This window comes from Dendropsophus ebraccatus, unplaced genomic scaffold (assembly GCF_027789765.1).
Source record: "Dendropsophus ebraccatus isolate aDenEbr1 unplaced genomic scaffold, aDenEbr1.pat pat_scaffold_1230_ctg1, whole genome shotgun sequence".
Classification (NCBI taxonomy): domain Eukaryota; kingdom Metazoa; phylum Chordata; class Amphibia; order Anura; family Hylidae; genus Dendropsophus; species Dendropsophus ebraccatus.
In genome coordinates this window covers 37,368-47,840 of record NW_027208647.1, presented here as the reverse complement: position 1 = coordinate 47,840, position 10,473 = coordinate 37,368, and the positions used below count along the sequence as shown (strand labels likewise).

General features: G+C 49.3%; 1 protein-coding gene across 1 annotated transcript in view; it reads left to right on the top strand.

Annotated features, from left to right (window-relative positions):
• Positions 1 to 1,047: 1,047 nt before the first annotated feature.
• Positions 1,048 to 10,473, top strand: part of LOC138775001 (uncharacterized protein KIAA1755-like) — a gene marked incomplete at its 3' end in the record, with an annotated part of 37,663 nt that continues 28,237 nt past the window's right edge. Inside the window, exon 1 of the mRNA XM_069955762.1 lies at positions 1,048 to 1,141. Coding sequence (XP_069811863.1) covers positions 1,048 to 1,141 — 94 coding nt within the window. The remainder of the gene's footprint in view (positions 1,142 to 10,473) is intronic.

The following is a 10,473-nucleotide window of genomic DNA, read 5'->3' as shown; positions in this document are numbered from 1 at the left end:
TGCCGCCTCCATGCTGAGTTCTTGGTGGCCGCGGTACGGCCGGTCCCCATACAGAAGAGGAGGACAGGCACCGGAATGCTGACTCTGCCCCATGGTCTGGGGACCTGCTGGAGGACGTTAAGAGGCCGTGACGGGATCGGGCCCTTCATTACTGCAGGACACAGAAACCTCGTGTAATTGAATGTGCGACCCGGCTGGTGTGGACACGTTCCTGGGGACAGCGGTCAGTGTGTAGAAGCGAAACAGCTACGGGGGGACTTCTCAGTACATGTGTACCCAATCGCTGGATAAGTATCACACCGCTCATGTCATAGGACGGTGGGAATACGGGGTGGCATTAGAGGCCCGATGTCACCCCATGCGAACACTCCTCCTATTCCTCTAAAGTCTTGTCCATCCGGGAAGGCCTCCCCAGCGGTCTGATGACACCTCACCTGGACGATACAGCAGACAAAGATCTGGAAGGAGACTATGGGACCTCTTAGAAACTGCTGTGGTAGCAGAAAAAAGGCCGTCCATTCCTCGTCCCCAGGAAATGGGGGATTCGACCAGGGTCCCAAAAGTCAACGGAGATCCTGTTACAAGTGTTGCTAATAATAAGTGGGTGTGCGGGAGAAGTCCGAGCAGCGAGGAAGGGGTGTGCACCCCATGCCTCCGGAGAAAACTCAACAAAAGACATAAACGTCAAGGAATCAAAGTGTCGCTTCCGTCAGTCGTACCTCGCAGCCCTTAAAAATCCTGTGAAGTTCTATCAGCGCCAATGGCCGAGATACTGGAGGAAACCATGAGCAGGTCCAGCACGTTTGCCGCTTGGAAAGCCCCATCTGTTCACGTCGAAGACCTCAAAACCAAACTTCTTCTTCTTCTTGGCTTTTTCCTGGAAAATCTGACTCTAAATCTGGAGACATACAAATAGCGGGGACTTCAAGGAACCCAAAGATGACTCTTTTCCCCCGGCTCCGAGTCGTCTTCTCCTTCCCTTGTACATAGATTCTCCTTCCTAAAAGGACAGCGTAGTCCTCATCCTCATCGGGAGACGGCCTCTCCATGGAGAGCAGCTCGAATCAGTATGGCGGCACCTGGAGGAGGGTCTCTGCCGTCTGCTCTCCAAGACTTAGCCGGGCTAAGTTCTCTGGAAAAGGTAACCGTGGGAGGAGAGTCTCCCTAAAGAGCTGCAATGGCATCCACATGTATACTTCTATAAAGAGATGTCACTCTATGTGTATAATCTCCCCGATGGTGTCTCTTTGGTTGGCAGTCTTTCTTCTAGACCCTGGCCTGTACCTGCTATAACAATACTATACACCGCCATATAAAGCAGGACGTCTGTCTAACCCTTCTTGGGCAATGCTTGATCCAGTTGTTGTGGATGTGATAGTTGTACAGACGTCATTAGAATAAATCCTGGAGATACCGTAGTATCTACCGTCCGAGCACAGGGCCATCTGCACTCACACCGATCACATTGAGCCTATGAAGGGAGTGCAGTGTATATGGCTAGTAGTGTATAATAGTCCTTATATACAGGCAGGGTTACAGGATGGCCGTTGTTTTAGCAGACTTGTAGCCATGTTTCCTATGTGTATGAGGTCTTCTTGTGGCATATAGGGCACAGATCAGTACAGACACGGGGAGGGGCCCATACAGCGGCCTCCTCTTATACCACCTCTTTATTCCCCCTTTGACTAATAACTCAGTCCCGTTATTTCTTGGTAACTATGGTCCTTGGGAAGGACTCCGCTGCAGTTTTCTATCACTAACAATGAAATGGGACCAACCAGGCCCGTGGGCCCTTCTCTACATGGTCTGTATGATCTGTACACCCATGGTCTGTATGATCTGTACACCCATGGTCTGTCTGTATGATCTGTACACCCATGGTCTGTCTGTATGATCTGTACACCCATGGTCTGTATGATGTGTACACCCATGGTCTGTATGATCTGTACACCCATGGTCTGTATGATCTGCTACACCATGGTCTGTCTGTATGATCTGTACAACCATGGTCTGTGTGATCTGTACACCCATGGTCTGTCTGATCTGTACACCCATGGTCTGTCCTGTATGATGTGTACACCCATGGTCTGTATGATCTGTACACCCATGGTCTGTATGATCTGTACACCCATGGTCTGTCTGTATGATCTGTACACCCGTGGTCTGTATGATGTGTACACCCATGGTCTGTATGATCTGTACACCCATGGTCTGTATGATCTGTACACCCATAGTCTGTCTGTATGATCTGTACACCCATAGTCTGTCTGTATGATCTGTACACCCATTGGTCTGTATGATCTGTACACCCATGGTCTGTCTGATCTGTACACCCATGGTCTGTCTGATCTGTACACCCATGGTCTGTCTGTATGATCTGTACACCCATGGTCTGTCTGATCTGTACACCCATGGTCTGTCTGTATGATCTGTACACCCATGGTCTGTATGATCTGTACACCCATGGTCTGTATGATCTGTACACCCATGGTCTGTACGATCTGTACACCCATGGTCTGTATGATCTGTACACCCATGGTCTGTCTGTATGATCTGTACACCCATGGTCTATATGATGTGTACACCCATGGTCTGTCTGTATGATCTGTACACCCATGGTCTGTATGATCTGTACACCCATGGTCTGTGTGATCTGTACACCCATGGTCTGTACGATCTGTACACCCATGGTCTGTCTGTATGATGTGTACACCCATGGTCTGTATGATCTGTACACCCATGGTCTGTATGATCTGTACACCCATGGTCTGTCTGATCTGTACACCCATGGTCTGTCTGTATGATCTGTACACCCATGGTCTGTATGATCTGTACACCCATGGTCTGTCTGTATGATCTGTACACCCATGGTCTATATGATGTGTACACCCATGGTCTGTCTGTATGATCTGTACACCCATGGTCTGTATGATCTGTACACCCATGGTCTGTGTGATCTGTACACCCATGGTCTGTACGATCTGTACACCCATGGTCTGTCTGTATGATGTGTACACCCATGGTCTGTATGATCTGTACACCCATGGTCTGTATGATCTGTACACCCATGGTCTGTCTGATCTGTACACCCATGGTCTGTCTGTATGATCTGTACACCCATGGTCTGTATGATCTGTACACCCATGGTCTGTATGATCTGTACACCCATGGTCTGTCTGATCTGTACACCCATGGTCTGTCTGTATGATCTGTACACCCATGGTCTGTCTGTATGATCTGTACACCCATGGTCTGTCTGTATGATCTGTACACCCATGGTCTGTATGATGTGTACACCCATGGTCTGTATGATCTGTACACCCATGGTCTGTATGATCTGTACACCCATGGTCTGTATGATCTGTACACCCATGGTCTGTCTGTATGATCTGTACACCCATGGTCTGTATGATCTGTACACCCGTGGTCTGTCTGTATGATCTGTACACCCATGGTCTGTATGATCTGTACACCCATGGTCTGTCTGATCTGTACACCCATAGTCTGTCTGATCTGTACACCCATAGTCTGTATGATCTGTACACCCATGGTCTGTCTGTATGATCTGTACACCCATGGTCTGTATGATCTGTACACCCATGGTCTGTCTGTATGATCTGTACACCCATGGTCTGTCTGTATGATCTGTACACCCATGGTCTGTCTGTATGATCTGTACACCCATGGTCTGTCTGTATGATCTGTACACCCATGGTCTGTCTGTATGATCTGTACACCCATGGTCTGTCTGTATGATGTGTACACCCATGGTCTGTATGATCTGTACACCCATGGTCTGTATGATCTGTACACCCATGGTCTGTCTAGATCTGTACACCCATGGTCTGTATGATTCTGTACACCCATGGTCTGTCTGATCTGTACACCCATGGTCTGTCTGTATGTATCTGTACACCCATGGTCTGTCTGTATGATCTGTACACCCAGGTCTGTCTGTATCTGTACACCCATGGTCTGTCTGATCTGTACACCCATTGTCTGGTCTGTATGATGTGTACACCCATGGTCTGTCTGTTTGATCTGTACACCCATGGTCTGTCTGTATGATCTGTACACCCATGGTCTGTATGATCTGTACACCCATGGTCTGTATGATCTGTACACCCATGGTCTGTATGATGTGTACACCCATGGTCTGTATGATGTGTACACCCATGGTCTGTATGATCTGTACACCCATGGTCTGTATGATCTGTACACCCATGGTCTGTCTGATCTGTACACCCATAGTCTGTATGATCTGTACACCCATGGTCTGTATGATCTGTACACCCATGGTCTGTCTGTATGATCTGTACACCCATGGTCTGTCTGATCTGTACACCCATAGTCTGTCTGATCTGTACACCCATAGTCTGTATGATCTGTACACCCATGGTCTGTATGATCTGTACACCCATGGTCTGTATGATCTGTACACCCATGGTCTGTCTGTATGATCTGTACACCCATGGTCTGTATGATCTGTACACCCATGGTCTGTCTGTATGATCTGTACACCCATGGTCTGTCTGTATGATCTGTACACCCATGGTCTGTCTGTATGATCTGTACACCCATGGTCTGTACGATCTGTACACCCATGGTCTGTATGATCTGTACACCCATGGTCTGTATGATCTGTACACCCATGGTCTGTCTGATCTGTACACCCATGGTCTGTCTGATCTGTACACCCATGGTCTGTATGATCTGTACACCCGTGGTCTGTATGATCTGTACACCCATGGTCTGTCTGTATGATCTGTACACCCATGGTCTGTATGATCTGTACACCCATGGTCTGTCTGTATGATCTGTACACCCATGGTCTGTCTGTATGATCTGTACACCCATGGTCTGTATGATCTGTACACCCATGGTCTGTCTGTATGATCTGTACACCCATGGTCTGTACGATCTGTACACCCATGGTCTGTATGATCTGTACACCCATGGTCTGTATGATCTGTACACCCATGGTCTGTCTGATCTGTACACCCATGGTCTGTACAGTAGCGGTCTTTGGCACCAAGCACCCCAAGCAATCGCTTGGGGCCCCCAACATCCAGGGGGGCCCCCACGCTCCGCTCTTCTCTTGTGCTCAAGACCGCTAGAAAGGGCTGCTGCCCCGCTCGCTGCTGTGATCTGAACTGTAACTATGAGCACTCGTAATGAGCGCTCACAGTTACATGCAGCAGCAGCACTGACAGGGCGGGAGCTATTGGCTCCCTTCCTGTCAGTCACTCTTGGGGCCGCAGGAAGGGTTTTCCCTGCGGTCACAAGTGGCCGCTCTGTCCTTGTGGTGTCGGTGCTCCAGTGACATCACTGGAGCATCGGCGCCAGGACAAGGGGAGCACGGCCACAAGAGTGAAGAGGAGACGCCCGGACCCAGGTGAGTATAAGTGTTTGTTTTATTGTGTACTATATGGGAGGGGGAGCACACAGGGGCCTGTGTAACTGGGGGAGCGCACAGCGGCGGTCTATATAAATAAGGGAGCACACAGTGGGGCTATATAACGGGGAAGACACAGGAGGGCTATATATAACTGGGGGAGCACACAGGGGGGCTATAGACTACTGGGGCTTCACAGAGGGGTCTATATACTACTTGGGTCAGCACATAGGGGGTCTATATACTACTTGGGGCAGCAGAAGGGGTCTATGTACAACTGGGGGAGCACACAGGAGGTCTATATCCAAGTGGGGGAGCACACAGGGGGGCTATATACTACTGGGGTAGCACACAGGGCGTCTATATACTACTGGGGTAGCACACAGGGCGTCTATATACTACTGGGGTAGCTCACAGGGGTCTATATACTACTGGTGGGGTACACAGGGGGTCTATATACTACTGGGGGAACACACAGGGGTCTATATACTACTGGTGGGGCACACAGGGGGTCTATATACTACTGGGGGAACACACAGGGGTCTATATACTACTGGTGGGGCACACAGGGGGTCTATATACTACTGGGGGAACACACAGGGGTCTATATACTACTGGTGGGGCACACAGGGGGTCTATATACTGCTGAGGCAGCACACAGGGGGTCTATATATAACTGGGGGGCACACAGGGGTCTATATACTACTGGGGCAGCACACAGGGGGTCTATATACTACTGGAGGAGCACACAGAGGGTCTATATACTACTGGCGGGGCACACAGGAGGTCTATATACTACTGGCGGGCCACACAGGGGGTCTATATACTACACTGGGGGAACACACAGAGGGTCTATATACTACTGGTGGTGCAAACAGGGGGTCTATATACTACTGGGGGAAGCACACAGGGGGTCTATATATAACGGGGAGCTTACAGGGGGTCTATATATAACTAGGGCAGCACACAAGGGGTTTATATACTACTGGAGGAGCACACAGGGGGTCTATATATAACTGGGGGCAGCACACAGGGTTCTATATCCAAGTGGGGAAGCACACAGGAGGTCTATATCCAAGTGGGGGAGCACACAGGGGGGGTTATACCACTAAAGGAGCACACAGGGGAGCTATATACAAGTGAGGGAGCACACAGGGGGTCTATATACTAGTGGGGGAGCACACAGGGGGTATATGCAACTGGGGGGTATATGCAACTGTATGATCTGTACACTCATGGTCTGTATGATCTGTACACTCATGGTCTGTACGATATGTACACCCATGGTCTGTCTGTCTGATCTGTACACCCATGGTCTGTCTGATCTGTACACCCATGGTCTGTATATATGATCTGTACACCCATAGTCTGTCTGATCTGTACACCCATGGTCTGTATGATCTGTACACCCATGGTCTGTCTGTCTGATCTGTACACCCATGGTCTGTATGATCTGTACACCCATGGTCTGTCTGATCTGTACACCCGTGGTCTGTATGATCTGTACACCCATGGTCTGTATGATCTGTACACCCATGGTCTGTATGATCTGTACACCCGTGGTCTGTGTGATCTGTACACCCATGGTCTGTCTGATCTGTACACCCATTGTCTGTCTGTATGATCTGTACACCCATGGTCTGTATGATCTGTACACCCATAGTCTGTCTGTATGATCTGTACACCCATAGTCTGTCTGTATGATCTGTACACCCATGGTCTGTATGATCTGTACACCCATGGTCTGTCTGATCTGTACACCCATGGTCTGTCTGATCTGTACACCCATGGTCTGTCTGTATGATCTGTACACCCATGGTCTGTCTGATCTGTACACCCATGGTCTGTCTGTATGATCTGTACACCCATGGTCTGTCTGATCTGTACACCCATGGTCTGTCTGTATGATCTGTACACCCATGGTCTGTCTGATCTGTACACCCATGGTCTGTCTGTATGATCTGTACACCCATGGTCTGTCTGATCTGTACACCCATGGTCTGTCTGATCTGTACACCCATGGTCTGTCTGTATGATCTGTACACCCATGGTCTGTATGATCTGTACACCCATGGTCTGTATGATCTGTACACCCATGGTCTGTACGATCTGTACACCCATGGTCTGTATGATCTGTACACCCATGGTCTGTCTGTATGATCTGTACACCCATGGTCTATATGATGTGTACACCCATGGTCTGTCTGTATGATCTGTACACCCATGGTCTGTATGATCTGTACACCCATGGTCTGTACGATCTGTACACCCATGGTCTGTCTGTATGATGTGTACACCCATGGTCTGTATGATCTGTACACCCATGGTCTGTATGATCTGTACACCCATGGTCTGTCTGATCTGTACACCCATGGTCTGTCTGTATGATCTGTACACCCATGGTCTGTATGATCTGTACACCCATGGTCTGTATGATCTGTACACCCATGGTCTGTCTGATCTGTTACACCCATGGTCTGTCTGTATGATCTGTACACCCATGGTCTGTCTGTATGATCTGTACACCCATGGTCTGTCTGTATGATCTGTACACCCATGGTCTGTATGATGTGTACACCCATGGTCTGTATGATCTGTACACCCATGGTCTGTATGATCTGTACACCCATGGTCTGTATGATCTGTACACCCATGGTCTGTCTGTATGATCTGTACACCCATGGTCTGTATGATCTGTACACCCGTGGTCTGTCTGTATGATCTGTACACCCATGGTCTGTATGATCTGTACACCCATGGTCTGTCTGATCTGTACACCCATAGTCTGTCTGATCTGTACACCCATAGTCTGTATGATCTGTACACCCATGGTCTGTATGATCTGTACACCCATGGTCTGTCTGTATGATCTGTACACCCATGGTCTGTATGATCTGTACACCCATGGTCTGTCTGTATGATCTGTACACCCATGGTCTGTCTGTATGATCTGTACACCCATGGTCTGTCTGTATGATCTGTACACCCATGGTCTGTCTGTATGATCTGTACACCCATGGTCTGTATGATCTGTACACCCATGGTCTGTATGATCTGTACACCCATGGTCTGTATGATCTGTACACCCATGGTCTGTCTGATCTGTACACCCATGGTCTGTATGATCTGTACACCCATGGTCTGTCTGATCTGTACACCCATGGTCTGTCTGTATGATCTGTACACCCATGGTCTGTCTGTATGATCTGTACACCCATGGTCTGTCTGATCTGTACACCCATGGTCTGTCTGATCTGTACACCCATGGTCTGTCTGTATGATCTGTACACCCATGGTCTGTCTGATCTGTACACCCATGGTCTGTCTGATCTGTACACCCATGGTCTGTCTGATCTGTACACCCATGGTCTGTCTGATCTGTACACCCATGGTCTGTCTGATCTGTACACCCATGGTCTGTCTGTTTGATCTGTACACCCATGGTCTGTCTGTATGATCTGTACACCCATGGTCTGTATGATCTGTACACCCATGGTCTGTATGATGTGTACACCCATGGTCTGTATGATGTGTACACCCATGGTCTGTATGATGTGTACACCCATGGTCTGTATGATCTGTACACCCATGGTCTGTATGATCTGTACACCCATGGTCTGTCTGATCTGTACACCCATAGTCTGTATGATCTGTACACCCATGGTCTGTATGATCTGTACACCCATGGTCTGTCTGTATGATCTGTACACCCATGGTCTGTATGATCTGTACACCATGGTCTGTCCTGTATGATCTGTACACCCATGGTCTGTATGATACTGTACACCCATGGTCTGTCTGTATGATCTGTACACCCATGGTCTGTCTGATCTGTACACCCATAGTCTGTCTGATCTGTACACCCATAGTCTGTATGATCTGTACACCCATGGTCTGTATGATCTGTACACCCATGGTCTGTATGATCTGTACACCCATGGTCTGTATGATCTGTACACCCGTGGTCTGTATGATCTGTACACCCATGGTCTGTCTGTATGATCTGTACACCCATGGTCTGTATGATCTGTTACACCCATGGTCTGTCTGTATGATCTGTACACCCATGGTCTGTCTGTATGATCTGTACACCCATGGTCTGTCTGTATGATCTGTACACCCATGGTCCTGTCTGTATGATCTGTACACCCATGGTCTGTACGATCTGTACACCCATGGTCTGTATGATCTGTACACCCATGGTCTGTATGATCTGTACACCCATGGTCTGTCTGATCTGTACACCCATGGTCTGTACAGTAGCGGTCTTTGGCACCAAGCACCCCAAGCAATCGCTTGGGGCCCCCAACATCCAGGGGGGCCCCCACGCTCCGCTCTTCTCTTGTGCTCAAGACCGCTAGAAAGGGCTGCTGCCCCGCTCGCTGCTGTGATCTGAACTGTAACTATGAGCACTCGTAATGAGCGCTCACAGTTACATGCAGCAGCAGCACTGACAGGGCGGGAGCTATTGGCTCCCTTCCTGTCAGTCACTCTTGGGGCCGCAGGAAGGGTTTTCCCTGCGGTCACAAGTGGCCGCTCTGTCCTTGTGGTGTCGGTGCTCCAGTGACATCACTGGAGCATCGGCGCCAGGACAAGGGGAGCACGGCCACAAGAGTGAAGAGGAGACGCCCGGACCCAGGTGAGTATAAGTGTTTGTTTTATTGTGTACTATATGGGAGGGGGGAGCACACAGGGGCCTGTGTAACTGGGGGAGCGCACAGCGGCGGTCTATATAAATAAGGGGAGCACACAGTGGGGCTATATAACGGGGAAGACACAGGAGGGCTATATATAACTGGGGGAGCACACAGGGGGGCTATAGACTACTGGGGCTTCACAGAGGGGTCTATATACTACTTGGGTCAGCACATAGGGGGTCTATATACTACTTGGGGCAGCAGAATGGGGTCTATGTACAACTGGGGGAGCACACAGGAGGTCTATATCCAAGTGGGGGAGCACACAGGGGGGCTATATACTACTGGGGTAGCACACAGGGCGTCTATATACTACTGGGGTAGCACACAGGGCGTCTATATACTACTGGGGTAGCTCACAGGGGTCTATATACTACTGTG